The sequence below is a fragment of the Lottia gigantea genome (genome assembly GCF_000327385.1).
Source record: "Lottia gigantea unplaced genomic scaffold LOTGIsca_213, whole genome shotgun sequence".
Lineage (NCBI taxonomy): Eukaryota > Metazoa > Mollusca > Gastropoda > Lottiidae > Lottia > Lottia gigantea.
This window is the reverse complement of record NW_008708488.1, coordinates 199,454-219,224: the sequence shown is the minus strand read 5'-3', so window position 1 is coordinate 219,224 and position 19,771 is coordinate 199,454. Positions and strand designations below refer to the sequence as shown.

The 19,771-nt window shown below is 33.3% G+C and overlaps 2 protein-coding genes across 2 annotated transcripts; one reads left to right on the top strand and one right to left on the bottom strand.

Moving 5' to 3' along the window:
- Window positions 1-6,920: 6,920 nt before the first annotated feature.
- Window positions 6,921-10,182, top strand: LOTGIDRAFT_143711 (hypothetical protein; the record flags this gene model as incomplete). Its single annotated transcript, XM_009054347.1, has 2 exons — window positions 6,921-7,601; window positions 10,018-10,182. The coding sequence occupies 2 exons, from the start codon at window positions 6,921-6,923 to the stop codon at window positions 10,180-10,182; spliced, it is 846 nt and encodes a 281-aa protein (XP_009052595.1).
- A 3,005-nt stretch (window positions 10,183-13,187) lies between these two features.
- On the bottom strand, window positions 13,188-17,529 carry LOTGIDRAFT_239242 (hypothetical protein; the record flags this gene model as incomplete). The annotated part of the gene is made up of 5 exons (XM_009054346.1): window positions 13,188-13,483; window positions 13,765-13,932; window positions 15,007-15,150; window positions 15,618-15,803; window positions 17,506-17,529. 5 exons carry the CDS (start codon window positions 17,527-17,529, stop codon window positions 13,235-13,237), a joined length of 771 nt encoding a protein of 256 aa, XP_009052594.1. The 3' UTR covers window positions 13,188-13,234.
- Between the last annotated feature and the right edge of the window lie 2,242 nt (window positions 17,530-19,771).

Here is a 19,771-nt window from a genome sequence, read left to right as displayed (position 1 = left end):
GGCTGATGTTTCGCACTAGGACTGCGCGAGTTTTGTATGATTCGCGTAAAATCATTGTCCGCTGATACAGCGTATATTTTGTATAGTATATTGAAATTATCGAATCTTTGACATTTTTTTTTAATATTCATTATAGAAAATCGCAAAGCATCCCCGGCAAAGTACCAAAATATTTAGTTCAGCGTTCAGAGAACTCTCGCAGACTGCCCTTATTTTACTACATATCTCATATCTTACAGATGGATATCAGATAAAACTGCATGGTTAACAATAAAAACTAGCCGTAGGAAATATGTGAATAAATAATATATTATCTTATTAATAAAGGACACAAAGGAAAAAATGTATGAAATAATGTTACATCATAGGCTACTTTACGTGATTGTTTTTTAAGAAAAACTATTTTATTAAATTTGATGTAGGTATTACTATTAATTCTCTTCCAAAAATCCCGCTCATCAAGTGGCCAATGAATAACATTTGTGTCTGCTGGGAAAACGGCCAATATGATAAAAGTTATGATAAATTGATTGATACCCTTAATATAAGCAAACAGTAAAAGTTATACTATCCATACATTTATTAGTCGTGTGTCTAGTCACGTGTAACGACAGTCTATCATCATGTTAAGTACAGTATTAAGATTGTGCCTAGACTGAGCGTAGCCTATACGATTACGTCGCTACGTCGCTTTGATTAAGGAATTGGCTAGATACATTAAATTATGGTAATTAGAAATACAATTATATTTACTAAATATCACATTCTTGCTTTAATTTCACCACGGAGTAGGTAATTTCACATTGATGTATTCCAATGCTGACATCCACAGTCCCTACTTGTGACCTTATAAAACCTTATACCACGGAAAATGATTGTATTATTATATTTTGAAGATATATTACATATTTATCATATTTACATCTTAATAAAGCGGTGACCATTTTCAATTAAAATACCGTGTTTGTTGTTGATTTGGCGTAAAAACAGCATTTTCTTGTATTGTACAAACCTGTGATAAACGAAATTAGGTGTTGCAGCTGGGATCGTGTACAATAACTTCGGACTATTAGTCAACTTGCTTGAAAGAACCCAGAATAGTAAATAAGTTGACCAATTCGAATAAAATTGAAACGTGTAAGGTAGGTACAATTACAATATAGATCCCCAGCCTTTTCAATATGTATTACATTCAAAATAATGTCAGTGCTCTTATGAAATTGAATCAACAACGAAATTTGAACGGATTGTGAATAGTGCTTGCTCAGTTTAACTCGATTTTCAAAACCAAAAGAATTATAGCCGGATTGCTTATCGAATTTCCAACCAGCTAGCAACAGTATTTTGTCAGAATGAAGATTTATATACACCAACGTGAACATAACGATATGGGTTGCCCGTATCCTTATTGTCATTCAATTAGTCCGTACATAATAAAGAACTAATGACGGCTATTTTATATCCGATTTTGACGAAACGTGACAAGTATAATATCATTGATATTATTTTAACAAAATTTAGTCGATAACATATTTATTTCTTTGTTATAACGTAAGAAAGAGTTAGACAAATATAGGACTGTTAAAACGATTTATATTATATGCTTTGAAGTTGGGTTTCGTCTGTTTGACATACTCATCTGATTTTCATTTTTTATTTGTTTGATATGGAAAGAACTTTTGAGCCATCAAACTCAAACACACAATTGGAAATATGTGTACTAAAAGTCTTTATTTATAGTATATACACGTAATACGTTTATTGTTGGATTAAAACATATTCTGATTTGAGGTAATTCTGCGATCAATATAAAGGTAGAAATATGTTTAAACGGAATGTTTACATTTCGAAAGATGGCAAACAAACCTTCATCATAACAAAACCCTGTGACGTGTACATATAGTCGTATAAGTAGCAATAGTGTGGTTTTAATAATATACCCGCAGGCTGTAACAATTTTATCGCCCAATGGCTGTAATGGATTTTTCAAAATATCAGATATAGCAACGTTTTTGTCAATGGATTGTAATAAAACAAGATTTTACAAGATAACTTTAACAATTTGAAAGATATAACGCGAGGTTCGTTGTTTTAATATGTGTAGTTGAATAACTAGTGAGGACTATATAACTGGATGGTGGATCTCACATTATTTTTAAATATTGTATTGTCAAGAGGTAAGTGATGATATTTGTCTTTCATAGGTCTAAATTGATGTTTTCGTAAAGAGCTTGTTGAATTACTAGCTACATTTCACTACATTAGAATTATATAATTTAATACAACAAAATGTTCGATGTAATACAAACAGAAAATAAATAACAATATGATGTAAGCATGGTTCTGGAAAACGGTTTACTCATATTTTGCTTGATTTTGTTGTCCCTTCTGCTTTCGGATTATCATAACGGATATGTTTTTGTGACAAAGTATATTTTTATTTTGTTGTGTGATTATCGTTTACTATTGCTAATACATAATCTACGTAACTGAACATGTATATCAATGACTATCAAAATTAATGTACTTGTGATGATGCATGTGACTATATGATATTTACTATGCAAACATGTAACTGAAAATATGTATCAATAATTAATGATTATTATCTCCTCTAATATATCACTTAATTCTCAAAGCCACAGAATCATGGCAAAACAGACGACATAATTTTGTAAAAACAGACGTAAAGCCTACACTTGTCAAAACCCACTGCCAAAAAGTATTTAAAAATTTGAGCCTTCAAATATATATGTCCGCTTTTGAAAGTTAAAAAGACGAGTAGTCTTTTTTGGAGACAATGCCATATATAGTAAAGTCATATAGAACGTTTAACGTCCTACTTTTCTGCACCATGTGGGTTAATGAAGACGGGCAACGCCATGCAGGGTGCAATGAGGGAAATTTTGCCAATTTTTCGATTTCCAACTGTCGAGGGATCTTTAACGTGCACAGCCTGCAGCACACGGGCCTTGGTTTATTGTGCCATTCGAACGACTAGACGCGTTTTCCATGTCAGCTCCTCTTACCTGCATCACTGACAGGGGGAAACCGGTTTGAAAAATCTGAAGGTATTATCTCGACCTATGCATAATCATTCAGTCGAATAGTCTCGTCGACCAGTAACAGGTGGTACGGCAATGGCGAAGGGTTATAAGCTGAAAATTGACACAAACGGTCCGCCAAGAAATCGGCAAATATTTGCCGACGTTCTGCGTAGCTTCGCAGATACGTTTGCGTGCAATTTGGCGACAAAACGTCGTGAATGAATCTCTACCAATTTCATTGCAAGCAATGAATTTTTTTTCGTTCTTGCGAAGCTGTCGTGATCCAGTGAGACGGCTTGCGATTTCTTTGCGATCATCACAGAAGCACGGCAAACATTCTGCCTATGCCACTGCGAAGCATTGAGATTGTCAACGTTTTTTCTGCGCCATCGGTTTGCAAACTATAGCAAAGCCCAGTGGGACTAAGGTTTTTATATACCCATATGTCGTCAACATGTCGGGGAATATTCGGCTAAGTTAGGCGGATAATCGACAAAAAGTTCCTAAAATTGTCCAACATCGCCAATACAACGCTGAATATTTTCAGATATATCAGCAACAGTCGCTGTCATTCGTCAACCTTGAGGATTAATCTCGGTCATGGTCAGCAGATCCATCGCAAATTATCATCTCCGTTCCACTATTTCTACAATTTTGTCGCTGTCAAGACCATCGCAGATTTCTAAATTCTCAGTGGGACTGAGGCTTTACAAAACATTTTAATTTGCCAATATTGAACATCAACAGTCATGGTGTCGTGAGTGCTATAAATAAGAGAATAAAATGAATTTTTCAAGATCAATATATATTATATTTCTATATCCGATATATATATAAAGGCTTTAATAATAATGAAATATTAACCAATCTTTGAAACATTCACATGATAACATAATTTAATAATAGGTATTATTGCTTAAGATTACCATGGATAAGAACTAAACAAATTTTGAGATCATGCAACTATAGTTAAGTATAGGCTTGAGAAAGATAGGCGTGTATTTCTTCTTTACCTGGTGCATCTAAATGACCACGTATATATATCCTCCAATCTTTGTTGTCGCTACCCATGTTGTTGAAACTTATCATGTTTACACACTCTATAGGTCAACTATCGAGGCCAGCTATTAATATAGCGTCAATCTTGGCTGAATGGGACATATCTTTAACTTCTTGTATCGTGTTTCACATTCTTCATTTAGGATATTGACAATTGAAATATCTTACTGTATCGAAACTGTCCGCGTTATGTACACTTGAAATGTAAGTTTAGTATCATTTGTTATCGTTTGATGAATGTCTGGCAATATTGTTCAAGTTGGCTAGAAAGGGCTGCTCTTTTGTTGCATAATGTTAAAAGAATGTTCAAATCATAGTTATGTGCATGTGTATAGAATTAATTACCCGCTTGGGCATATAAATCAAAGCTCCATTAAGCTCAATTAATTTAAATCAGTAAATAAAACGTTATCAGTATGTAGGTAACAGATGTGAAGTATAAATGGTGTGAAGTATATGTAAATATACCTACAAAAATATAATAATATAAATGTATTAGAGTGCTCTATACATCCATTTTAGATCACCATGGTTCTAGAAATAATAAATCGGACAACTCATTTCATATGTATCATTAGCACCCCTTTAAGATTGTTTATATCTATATGCCAACAAAAATTGTGAAATAAAAAGCCGGACCAGTCCCTCTTCCCATCGTAGAATAACTCCTGTGTACAATCGAGGAAACGTAGTGATTATTATGTTTTCAATGGACGCTTCGACAAATTGTGTAATATTCCAAACCTTTTCCATCTGTCGGATATCTTCCCTAATTCCTTACTGAATTAACTAGGATTATATTGATATTACTAGATTAATAGTATGAAAAATATTGCTGATGGATAAAGTTGTTTATGAGTGTTAACAACTTCAGGTACTGGTTCAGGCTTTTGTTATTTAATCTTGACTTTGTATACCGGATAAGTTCGTAGGTTAGGTTATTTCGACTCGGTATAGATTACATGAGGAAATTAATTCCTCGGTGGCTAACGCTTTCAATGCAATACCCCTTTGCCGGGATTGATCACCGGGCCTTCAGGTTAGCGAGCAAGCTAAAAGTTATTAAAAAGCACAATTATTTCATTTTGATTACATAATTTTGAAATTAGGCCCTATACGTGACGTGACGTCACTGAACATCCAATAGCCATCCAAATTAAAATCAGGCGAATGTGTGCTCAATACTGATTGATGTATAAAATGCCTACTTTTAAGTATAAGGGATTGGAGAAGGGGTATAAAAGACAGAGAGGTAAAGATTTGCCTGCAGGTAAGAGCCTCGTTCTGGATTCAATATGATAGACGCGTCAGTACGGTCTATTAGTTTTAATTATTAATCAGGGCTGGTAGCTATTCATTTTAAGCAACTATGTCATTATGAAGATTTCACAAAGGTTAAAGATTAAAAAGTAGTTTGAACCAAACAATTGGATTACAATATTATTATTCCGTGTAAAAGGTAATGAATTGTTTCCATCAATTTTATTGACTACCTATCATTTGTAATAGAGTATAAATACCACATGTATTGATCGCATCGAGCGCAATGTCAGCACGTACTAAATGAAAGCCAATTAAAACTGCAGTGCGATTGTTGTTTTAAAGTTTTGGAATCGTTTTACGATTGCTTGTTTTCTTGAATTATTGTGGAGATGTTTTTGTTCGAAAAAGGTGTGTATAGATTGTAATAGAACTGTTACCTCGTTAAAGTTTGTTTCTAGATAAAAGCCCAATACTTGATATTTTGTGAGTGACATCAATTGGTCATTTGATTTATAGAACTTGTAGATTTCTGATCTCACAAAACCCGTACTTGAATGTCTGCAATCATTTGATTGGTACCAAGAGAATGTAGAAAATATTGGCAAATGAAGACACATAATTCAGATTGTCCCAATGTTTAATCATAGGTTACGTACAATTATTTTCATTCGATACCGTTCTCAATGACCAGAGTTTGTTTGTAGTTCACACTGATACTGTGTATATCTCGAGTTTTTATTGATTGAAATCCCTAGACTATCGTCATTTTAATTCTTGATGAAGTTGGATGAACGCATAGATGATTTTTAAAGATGTCATATGAAATTAATGAAATTGCAAGATTTAATATTACCCGAGTTTTGGCGAAGGAAATAATTTATCCGGCAACGAATTTCATAAATTTCATATGACATAGGATTGTTTACAAGGTGAATGGATGACATGCACAGTTATTAACATGTGTTTCGAATTCATATCGTTTTGATGAACCTGTGTTATGAAGTTGAGAACAATACTGTTGTGTGATAAATTACAATTCTGCACTGCTACACCAGTCACTGAATAGTTTTCTATCTTTTTCAGGATGAGAACACTCAACAAGGGCTCTTTAGCCCAAATCCAGTTTATACTAGGATTCGTATTGGGAATAGTTGTAACCTTCCTCTTTAGTTCAATGATAACACTAAACCCAAGAGGAGTGCGAGTTCTTCCAGATAACACCAACCTACTAGGTGTACAGAGATTGAGTCAAGAGGTAGCGAAAAACGACCCACACATGTTTGAACATGAACATGGTCACGAGCTAGACCATGATCATGAACATGGTGATTCACACAATGTTGATTTCCATGATACTCACTTGCATCATGGTGAGTATAGAAGAATTCTTTTCGATGAAGAATACCCAAGTTCGTGTGAAAGAGGATACTGAGAATGTTAAAACGATGAAATGAAATATTGAAAGACGTCTTGACTTAAATGAATACGTATGGTGTAATTTACCCTTGATGGATATATCATTACTCAAATTCTATTTCAAATTTGCTTCAGATGGGTTTTTTTTCTTTTCTAGATGATGATACAGTAGCCAAAGAACTCAGTCAATCAGTGAGAGTGTTATGTTGGGTTATGACGTCACCAAAAACCCTAGAAAAGAAGGCTCGAAATGTAAAGAATACGTGGGGGAAACGCTGTAATCATTTGTTATTTTTTAGTTCTGTAGACAATAAAACATTTCCAAGTATAGGACTTGGAGTTCCAGAAGGTCGGGAACATTTAACCGGAAAAACAATGAGAGCCTTCAGACATATCTATGAAAATTATTACGACAAAGCAGATTGGTTCATGAAAGCAGATGATGACACTTACGTCATAGTTGAAAATCTACGTTACTTCCTCTCGGGACAAAATACGTCAGATCCGGTGTATTTTGGACACCGGTTTAAAGTGATCGTAAAGCAAGGATATTATAGTGGAGGTGCGGGGTATGTACTTAGTAAGGAAGCCCTTAGACGATTCGGTCTTTACGGAAATGACTCCAAAAAGTGTCGGCAAGATGGAGGAGCAGAAGATGCCGAGATGGGAAATTGCTTGTATAAGCTTGGTGTTAAGACTGGGAATTCGTTGGATGTTATGAATAGAACTCGCTTCCATTGTTTCAATCCTGAAACTCATTTATTTGGTGGCTTTCCTAACTGGTATCTGAAATATGATAATGATGGCGCAAAGCACGTAAGTAACAGTTGATCAATTTCCATTTTTTTTGTTTTTTTTTTGTCTTTGTCTTCTGTCTGTCTTATCGCCCTTTGCTTCTGTTACAGTGCTATGACAAATGCCAATTAATTTTTTTTAATATAAAGATATGCCGTAAATGACCAAAGTTACGCCAGCTCTCTGCAACATATCACGGTAATGAATGACAGACTTTTTTGACCGGAACTATTATTGTCATTATTGTCATGTTATCACGTTATTCTGCTAATTTAAATATTAGAGGCTGTTCGTTCAGGACTACAGGTGCGTGTAAAATAAAATCAATGGAAACAAATATTCGAATGATGTTGATGAAAGATTCTTGCGAATATGATTTTTTGACTTTTGCGGTGAATTCGCCCAAAAATTTGACCTGGATAGTAAATATTTTCATGTCGGTCACCCGTCGGTTGTGATGATTTTGAATTGAAAGTTGGGCCTTTTTATACCCCATTGACACCTCCCTAGGGCGAATGCCGTTATATTCGCAATATTTGTCTAAATATTGGCAAGATATTTGCAACACATTCTTAATGGCACGTTCGTAATCATTGGTAAACGTCTTCACAACATTCTCTGAAATTTAATAAGCGCTTCCTTAAATATCGATTTTCATAAAGAGATAGAGAGTGACTTGAGAACATTCCGAATTTGTTACCGACGCTTACGAAGACACGTCGAATGTTGCGAAGAATGAGCGATTGTCAAATATTTCCATTCGTAAGCATATTCGCTAGTATATTCACCACAGTGTCAGACCAGCATAAGTGATAGATTTATCTCCCAAAGTCTCTTAATTTAAGGACTATATTGAAGTCGCATATTACTTCCACTTGATAAATCACCGTTAAATACCGGAAGTACAGAGTGCCCCCCTAAGGAGCCACGACGGAATTCTCTATACATTACCGAGTCAGATTCAACTTTACGGAAACTGCCGAGAAATGCCGAATAGTAAAAGATATCTTTAAGTGTATATGGTTGTTAAGCATTTAATTGAAAAAAATTTAAATATTTTCAAATATATTCAAAATTTTGGAAATGAATGACGTCAAAACTGTAAATTATATCAAAATATTAAGAACAGAATTTTTTTAACAAATAAAATGTCCAGCGACTTATAGTGAGTTCAGACGACAAAAGTTAAGGCAGCTTAAACCATTCTTCGAGCCTTCGCCATTTAACTCGGAAGTTCAGGGGTCATTATACCATTACGCATGCGCATTATGATATATGTCATAAGAACGGGAATTTGTTCAGATGAATGCGCAAGCGCATATCCGCCTGATTGTTGGCCTGTAGCGTTGAGGCAGGAAAACTAAGCTGGATTAACTTTCCAAGTCAGGTTTAAAGCCACACCTTAAGTAGGTGCAAGTTGAAGAAGTCCGATCAATTCTGATCATGATTTAAGCCGTAATTTGGAAAAAACGTAAACAATGTACATCGCCCTACGTCAGATGGTTGGAAAAAATGCATAAATTACATTTATTCTTTATAGTTTCACAGGTTTGAAAGTTGCCTGTTTTCGAACCCCTGTAAAACCGGAAGTAAATGTAGATTATCAAAGATCAAAGTATGAATGGGATTCTAGACCGATGACCTTTGACCTGTAATTTAAGTTTAAGGTCAGAAAAGGTCAGGTAAAAATTTGAAAATTATAAAAACCATTCCTTTTTTTTAAAGTAAAACGAACAAACAAATGTAGATTCATAACAAATTGCCCAAAGAAATGGATTATTTTCATTTCAAGTCTTCTTCTTGATCAAACTGAATATGTTTTAAAAGGGTTAATTATAAATGGAGAGTACTAATTGTTAATTAATTGGTTTGACCTAGTTTTGGTGTTTGGATTTATAATGGCTCGATATTATTGGTTGAAATCTTCAGAATACGTAAGAGATATATTTCTCTATAATTAGGCGTTTCTTTTACTCAAATCTGTGCAGTAGTTTTCTAACAGCTTTCAAAACGCATAACGAAATTAAGTAATGTTAATAAAAGTTTCAAAATTCTGCTCAAAAATGTGTGTTATGAATTTTAAAAACTCAACATTTTTTAACTTCTATCATATTTGATATTCTTGCTTTATTCCAAAAATGAAAGCCTTTTAGACGCAATATGCAATTACCTACTTTTTGCACATTTTGCACTGTGCAACTATCCGTTTTTCAAAAATGTTCCAATTTATATTGATGCAGTAATTCACCACAGAGGTAGGTCATATGCAATGCAAAGGTTGCAGCAACTATTACAGTTTCTGTAGAGGACGCAACACAAAAGCAGTGATAGAATAGAACACACTGCAAAAGTAAAGAAGAATTTTTTTTAACTAAATTACGTAAGATTAGAATCTCAGAATTGTTTGTATATTTCATAATTTGCTTTTCAATTTCAGGGAACAGAAAATATTAGCGACTATGCAATTTCGTTTCACTACATATCGCCGGAGAAAATGTACAGTTTAGAATTTTACATTTATCATTTAAGACCTTACGGTTTGGTGTCGAAACCACAAAACCTAAATAACAAAGCGATTGCGTTACCACCCGTGAATACCTGATCTTATTTGTGGATATTTCCATTGTTGATGTGGATATATTATCGGACAGTGCAGAAAGATAAACAAGGCAACACAGGTTATAATAATTTCACGTGAACAAGCCCGGAAACTAGATGGTGGACAGCAGTAAATTAGTTTTTTTTATTGTAGTTTAATTGTGTTTAGAAATAGAAGAACGCGAAGAACACCAATCATTTAATCACATACTTATAAATGGCGCTTTCCTTACATCAGAATCGTGGACATTTGGATTTTCTGACGGGTTGTCGACAGTCCAACATGCAGTGTACTTTGCATTACAGAACTACTTGTGATATACTTCCTACCTAAGTTTTAGTTATTTCTATTGCACTGATATGACGGTAAACTACCAAACTCTTATTATAGAGAACAATACAGGCATGTCTGTCTCTGTGTTAGTAACCATACCATTCTTTTTTATGACCCATTTCACATACCACCATTGTTGTGATATTGATCAAAACCTTAGACTAATATCAAATCTCAGTTGTTGGTGGTTCGATTGTAAGGAAACAAGAAAATACTCTCAGATAGTAACAACAGATCTAGCCTTGAGAATGCATGAAATTTGAACTTTGAAGGAGTGGAGTTGTATTTTCTTTTTATTAATATGCACGTCACCAAACATTGATATTTTTGTGGGAATATTTCTTGTTATAAATAAATTTGAAAAAAAAACAACCGTTTATTTTCACAATATTGTTGGACGTCAATCAACCGACCACAATTCTTTAGTTATTAACAAGTTAACTACTGATATTCACTAATGATTATTGGCTTCTACGTTTGTATCTCTCACTCGTCATATAAAGGTTCTTGCTTTCTATTCTATTCTGATAATTGTACAAAAAACATTCTTTATATTATCGATATTCACCATAACTATTAATGAGTTAGGTTTCCTACCAGTTGATGAGGTAGAGAATGACATACCTTCGTGGGTGAACCCCTTCGTGACAGCACCCTAGGTGAGCCTGGTTTGGATTCTCTGCTGTCATACTTTGACAACACATATATGATTAGGTCACTAAAATCTCTTGTTAAAGGGACATGTTCGCCTTTCGTATGACCAAGTTTATTTTTAGACACAATGGAATCTTTTAGCTAACTAATCAGTAATAATGTTCACAGATCACCGACGAAATTGTAGTCTTCAAATTCATGTGTGTCCAGAAAATCCGCATTTGAATGATTAAATGATTATTGAGTCATATATAGCAAAAAGAAAGTGGAATGCCTTGTTTGAGGTATTTTGAAGGAAATATGCGATTTGTGTACATTTCTTTTACTTCTGAAGACTATTTACATATATTCAAGACCCAAATCGAACCCCAAATATGTCCCTTTAAAAGAATAATTAAACATATATGTAAATTTGTGGTGAGCAATAATTGTCCGGTGAGCAACTGTTCGTATGCCGTCAATTTGCTCTTTTCTCTCATTTGAAAACTAAGACGAAGAAGATTCCTTTAGCAAGGTGTACATAAACGATTAAGTTCATTTAATTCCAGTGGCATTTACAGTTTGTACATGTAAATCAAATAAAACAAGATATATAGATATAAGGCAAAAATATACAAACATATTTTAGAATATAAAATCAATCCATAAATACCAAAATATACAATATATGACACTTGAGACAGAATAAATTTGATAAACAATTCGAAAATAAGAGTGAGTTGTAACGCTTGAATATTTGAAATTCGTACAACCAAAATAGTAAAACATTGCAGCCGCTAGATTTAAGTCAGCAAACATTGGGGAATCTTGGTTAATCCTGTTGATCGCATTTGTTAGCTGGTTAATATTTTGTTATGAACTTGACGGAAGTTTCAACTCACTCGTAACACAGACTTCTAATATAGAACTGCGTGGATTTTGTATATTGTATTATGTAAAATGCGTCATGCTGATAAGATACTCGACTAAAAAATCATGATAAACAATAAAAATACTGGCTGAGATATACACCTTGGTTATTGACCAGAATTAGTTTTTGAGCGAAAACCTTTCTTGCAAATGGACCCAGTTTTACATATTGAAATTAAGACATAGTAGGCCTACCATGCTAAAATATTATGCGATAATTAGCATTTATACAGACAACCTGGGTTAAATACATCAGTGAGAGAACGCGTATTTAAATATCATGAAAAATAATTGAAGGCTAATAATATATTATACATAAAAAATGTAATTAGGACACTCAGTGTCTACGTTTCTCATCACTTTAAAGGAATAAATGCTGCTAATTAGTAGTTCAATAAGCTCAAAATAAACTTAATTATACAACAAATTTACGTATATCTATCCCTTTAACCATGAATGTGATATATAATTAAGTCACGTGACTGTTTCTTCAACACTGTAGTTGTGCAAAGATAATTATGCACATTCGGGTCATACCGTAATAAATATTAGTTATTCTACCTCAAACCCAAATGTGCATAATTATCTATCCGCGACTATTGCTGGACTATAGAATGCTATATCTAAAATATTAATACAAAAATATATATAGTGATTTCACTATTCTATTTCAAAGCGAATAAACAATAATTTTAATAACTATTCCTTTTCAATCGACTCGAAATAACAAAAGAAAACTAGCTCAAAGCCGAATAAATAAATATATGAGTATAACACATAATGATATCACAGAAATGCTTTAACTTTTTTCGGTTCTTAAAATTTCTAACAGCTTAAAAAACGAGGACCCACTCTACTAAAGTTTTTGTCACCAACACTGAAACGTAACCTTAAATGGTAAGCACCTATTGTCGCTCGTTCTGTTCATGTTATTTTCCGCTGAGGATGCAAATACGAAATACAATACTATACACGAATACTTCATAAAAAATGACTAGTCTTTATTGAGCACGAATTGGACATGGAAGTTCATCAATACAATCATACTATCCCTACTCAAGGTTCTCACTCATGGGTGTGTGCGATTTGAACTGAACATTCCTATTTCCAAACATTCAAACACACCAAACATACACCCTTAAACTTTCACACTGATAATTTATAATCCTAAGTTGAGACGTCTCTTGACCAACTTTGGTCTTTTCTTCTTGTTTTGAAAATTAGCCATTTTTCGTATCTGGACATCCCAGGTACTTTTGACTGTGAATTCCAGAGCCGATTCGGCCTCTTTTAGTTGTGTAAATAAACAATAAAGAGTCGCTACTTTCTCTACTTGGCTTCTGTCTTTTAAACTGAAACTTTTTTCAGACTGTTTCTTCAAAATGTTTATGTGGAAATACTGTTTTATCTGAAAAAAAAAGGTTTTAAGGTAATATGTTATCTTTGGTTATATCAAACATCTGTAAATGTGTTTGGTTATATGAAAATCCTAATATGACTCCAAAGCAAATTATATTTGGATATATATCAGTTCACCAAAGAGGCTGGACAGAATTGTCTTGTACATTTTGTATGTTGTGTGTGTTATAACAAAGTAGCGAGTGACTCATGGGAAATATTCACCACTTCACCAAGACCTCCCTCAGTGAAGTCGGATTCTAGATAGGTGTAATGCTATTTTCTTCTTACCTTGAAGGTTATGGATTTTATCAAACTGTTCAAGTTAGAGCTTAGTGAATTCAACTGACGGCAGATTTTATCTTGACAATTTTCCGTAGATTTACTGTATTCATCAGCCAATAGCTGGACTAATCTATTATAGTCATTTAAATTTACAATAGTATTTTTTATTAACGCCTGAAATGAAAGGTATTTGTGAGAGAATAAGAAAAAAATAGGCCTTGTGTTGATCCAAGGCGTTATCAAATGTCTTAACACCAGTCCGATATTGTTAACTGTGCAGTTTACATCCATCCATGAGGAAAGAGCGAATATTTGCTCTGTTCATAATGCAACGCAGAAGCTTATTCTATGTAATGATATTGTATACACGTGGGTACGGAGCCCCTAAGGCGCAATTGTAAACATATTTATTTATTATTTCGTTTAAACGAAATATTATTTCGGTCGGTTTATAAATGTTTTTATTTCGTTTAAACGCAATAATAAATAAATATGTTTACAATTGCGCCTTAGGGGCTCCGTACGTGGGCCTAAACTGATATATTTAAATAGACATTCCGCTTTTTTTGTAGGTTTTGAAAGTTCTTTTTTGCTCTGGTTTGTGAAAACTATACACCAACATCTGAAGAAACTTAAAAGAATCCAACCGGAAACTTTTAAACGCCAAAACTATTCAAAAACGTTACGTAAGGTTTTTAAGTTCTTTTGCTTTTTGGAATATGTGAGAAAGCTAGTGCAAGAGTTTAATTAAAATAAACGCCTAATTATAAAGAAATATGCCCCCTACATATTCTAAAGGTTTCAACTAATAATATCGAGCCATTATAAAGCACCAAACACCAAAACTAGATCAGCTGCTTAATTAACGATTAGTACACTCAGTTTTTAATCAACCCTTTTAAAACAAATTTAGTTGGATTAAGAAGATACATAGATATATATAGCATACTTTAGAAATATTTTAAGGTATAATTTACGACGTTTTTATTAATGTAAACTTTCTACAAAAAGCGGAATAGCCCTTTTAAACGGAAAAGCTGTCATCTTCCTATCTCACTCACACACTAAGCCTTAAATGACATGGTTTGGTTGTAGAGAGCGTGGTGGCAAACTTTACTCCAATATATACCAAGTATGAGATTTAATTTGGAAAGGGTGCGAAACTTATTCTATTTACAAACACGTGAAAATAAACTGAAATGTTAACATTGCTAATACTGTTATCTGGTATTTATAATTTACACTTACCTTCATAAATTTGTTCGGATTTTTTATATGTCTGTCAGAAGTTACTGCTGTTACCGGACATGACAATTTTGATGATAATGTTTGAATGTACTCATCACACGATTGTTTACTTGGAATGGAATCAAGGATTTCGTCTGTTTCACACTGAAAAGTTCAATTATAACTTTTAGAATTTCGGAACCCTTCGATTGAATGTGTTCGCAAAGCGTTAAGGACAAGAAGTGACTGGTCATTCACTGTTTCTGAATATTGAAATTACATGTATCTTATAATTTAAAAAACATGGACGTATATTTCATAATATTCCATATTTTTTTGTAGAAAGCACATCAAACAACATCAAATTACATATATGCATTTCATAAATAGTATTCATTTTTCGTTCCTCTTTCAGAGCATGACAATTCAAAAAAAGGGGAAAGAACTCTTTAGCGAGTAGTGTACCAGGACTATACCGGCTTTACATAGGAAGTCAACAAAATATGCAGTGTTCAATGTTTCTTGGAGTTCATCGATATTTTAACTTAATTTTCTGATTTTGGAACCAACTGGAAATATAATAGATGCTGTATAACCAGATTTCAAAATAGTAAAATATGAAGTAAACTTACAAATGATTCTATAGTCAATGATGATAATTTCTGTAAGGCTTGAGTCTGTGGTATAGACTGCTTGTCTACAGTTTTCCAGAATTGGTAAAAACTATCAATTTGTATTGGACGACTGTATGTAACTTGGATGTATGTACACATTAATAAAACAATGTCTCTAAACTGGCCTTTCATATTTCTCTCTATCTGAAATTAGAAATGAAATGGATTAAAATTTAGTTTACGTTCTATTTTACTACACCCCTATTGGACTGTCTTCGGCATCGAAATAAGCTTGCTGATTTCCAACTGTTGACGTATCATAACATGCAGACTGAACCTTAGTCTTATTGTCCAATCCCAACTATAAGGCGCTTATTTAATTCCAGCCGGGATATAAGATTCAAGTACTATAATAGCACTTCGTTAATAAATTGAGTTGGTTTTTATATATCAAACCAACTACCAATCATACATTTGCTATTAGCAAACAGATATAAGTTAATCCAATTTACAACTGATCTACGATCAGTTCAACGTGATGTATTAATGGGTAACTATTATGAGCGCCGAAGTTACTATTTGTATGAAGCTATCGAACACACTCGAAGATAAACTAATAGCGATACATTAAAAGCCAAGCGATAACGTTTGTAGCAATTCATACCAAAAGAATTGAAAATCTTTTCAAAGCCTTAAACATTAAATGACCATCTTATGAATCCATGTATTAGATAGCAAATATTTAACAACTTAGTTATATGAGTAAATATCTATTCATTTTATCTTCGATACATTTCCGGTGTTTACAGTGAGTAATACTCATCCTTCCAACGGGGGAAGTAAGGTTTAAATTTATCTACCAAATTACCCAAGTCATATGATTAAGTGATGAAATTGCCTTTCCTTTTTTGCAGTTAGAAATTCCCATTCCCATTTTATTTCATACTGGTGTGACAATTTGGGTAAAATACACTTCTACATAATAGGTTTTTTTTATTACCTCGTCTTAAAAGTAAAATATAAAATAGTCAACGTAACATAAAAACCTATTCAAATCTGACTACATGCGTGGTATTTACAAACAAACTCACCTAAATTTTGCACCTCAAGACCAGCGAAATAATTGACCTATTTCATACGTACTAATATCAAGTAACAACCAGTCTTCGACCCAACTGTATATTAAACAAAAGTTAATTCACGATGAAAAGCGACGTGTCGGAGAGTCAGATAATTGTCTAAACAACCTTTCTCAATTCTAAATACTGATTCAAATTGGTATATTCTCAATTAATGATGAATGACATTCATAATAGAACCACATATTTCTATGAATGATACGGAATCATCTGATATCGGGGAAATACATCCGGATTTCCGTTATTGTTCGTCATCTATTAAAAAATGTTGAGGTTTGTGAAAATGATTAACCCTATTACTGAACATTACTTAAAGGTTGACCATAGTAAATTCCCGAATTAATGTGGTTATTGTTAAAGCTTGTTGAAACTTTATGATACCCCTATAGGTAAATGTATAGTACTAGATAGTACCACAGCTCTTATATCTCTAAATGTCATTTTAATCTGATGCAGACTATTAAATCGTTTACATAATGTTTATCATATGTTGTACTCTTTAAAGATTAAATAGATTTAAAATATACAGGCAGCTGTTGGCCTTGACGTGCCTTCACAATTATGAGATGAGGTCAACGGGAAAATCTCTAGACTAATAGACAAGTGTACGTCGAAGTATGTTGTTGCGTAAATATATATATTATGTATTATATACGAGGTATTCGATCATACATGGATGCAAGGTAATAAGGGATATCAACATTAAAATCAAACTTATATATACTCTACTTTAGATCACACTCAACATCCCACATCAATAAACGTACCCACATATTTCTTTCTTGAGTCATTTCTGAGAGCATGAAAAGAAGACTGTTGGAATCAGTGTGAGTTAGACGTTCAAGGCTATATCAAAATATATCTGTAGGCAATCGGCCTCGTTTTTCCAAGTAAGAAGCATTTTCCTTTTCCGAAATCAGCGCCTGTAACCTGCATCATGACAGTGGAGTCCGGTTTGGAACATCTGACTGCAGTCTCGCGACCTGGATCCAATCTTGCACAGATTAGCGTGTCTGGCCATACATAAACTGTCTGGCCACGGAGAATCCTTTAAAAGCAATATCAAAGTTTTCAATTAATATTTTCTCCAAACTAAGGCTCCTAAGGTTCCTAAAAAAATATACCACAAAAAAAAACACGAATGTATTAAAATCTAATAATTATATTATTTCAATAACTCTCACCTCGGAACCTTTCCTATCCTATAAAATTTTTAAGAGTATAATACACGGAAATCAAGGAAGATTCGGTTTATGTTAGAAATGAACAATGGCACCCATCTTTCGAAATTCCTGATTTATAATGGACATTGACCGTAACACGAGAAGTGTATTTACTACACAGATCTACAGATTCCAGTATGTTGCCGAGGCATGTCAAACTCGATCGTTTACTAACATAGCTTGAACTTTTAGAGATGTTTTTTTTCTTCATAAATCTAAACCTTTTGAATTTTGAAGACACTAGAAACAAGAGTGAAATTAACTGTTGGCTCGTATTGTTGTGTTCCTAATACATACTATAATCATATAGATTACAATGATGGAACTATAGCAATGGAGGTCTTGTTTGTAGAATGGCTGCTCGGTTTTAAATTTGCATCCAATAGGCGAAAGTTAACGCTTGCGATGCCATGAAGTTGATTGGCATGAAAATGATATAGTAACTTAATTTATTCTTTCTTTGTTCCGTCAAAATTCGTCAAGAATTGTGTTTACGTACAATTGTGGACAGACCGACGGATATGAGTGACGCCAATATATAAACCATTTCATGTGGGCGTATAAAAGGGTTGATAAGTTATGCTTCGTTCATCGTCTGCATTACTATATCAATATGCAGCAGAAACTTATGCGAATAATTTGTTCCATTTAACCTACAAGCTTGTTTGTGGCAAAAACCGAATCTTTATAGAAACCATCTAACAGCGTGGTTGGTCTAGAAACTCATAACTCACGATAAACAAATATAAAGATATGAACACTTGAATTCTAATGGTTATAGCCCCGTAGCACCGGCTGTGACCATGTTAAATGAAAATCAAAAGAAATATATTTTTTGTACAAAAATTAGAAATAAGCGCCTCTTTAAATAAATTTCGAATGAAAACCTGGATCGATTTCAAACAGTCACTATTTTCACTATCCCTATTGATAAATATTGGCATCTGACTTTATAATATACCCCGATAATTGAACCAATATTTACGAGTTGTTTGAATGAGAAACACACTTGATTCTCTTCAAATTCCAATCAAACAACATGAAAGAAGAACGAAACCATACACCTGGGGTAAAATCAGGTGTTTGTGTTGTAGTGAATGAATGATGAGACTCGTTAGAATGAATAAACAAATCCATGCATGTCCAGGTTTACGGAATTAATTAGTTAAAAATGTATGGTTAGGTAAATGATTAATGAAAGTATCAATGGTTTGGTTAACTTTAATGCATTATTGCTGGTTAAGTTAGTAATTAATGAAAGTATGTATGGTTTGGTTAACTTTAATGCACTATCGCTGGTTAGGTTAATAATTAATGAAAGTATCAATTGTTGGTTAACTTTAATGGATTATATCGCTGGTTAGGTAAATGATTAATGAAAATATCAATGCTAAGGTTAACTTTAATGCATTATCGCTGGTTAGGTTAATAATTAATGAAAGTATCTATGGTTTGGTTAACTTTAATGTATTATCTCTGGTTAGGTTAATAATTAATGAAAGTATCCACGGTTTGGTTAAGCTTAATGCATTATCGCTGGTTAGCTTAATAATTAATGAAAGTATCTATGGTTTGGTTAACTTTAATTCATTATCGCTGGTTAGGTTAATAATTAATGAAAGTATCCATGGTTTGGTTAACTTTAATGGATAATATCACTGGTTAGGTAAATGATTAATGAAAGTATCAATGCTAAGGTTAACTTTAATGGATTATATCGCTGGTTAGGTTAATAATTAATGAAAGTATCAATGGTAAGGTTAACTTTAATGGATTATACCGCTGGTTAGGCAAATGATTAATGAAAGTA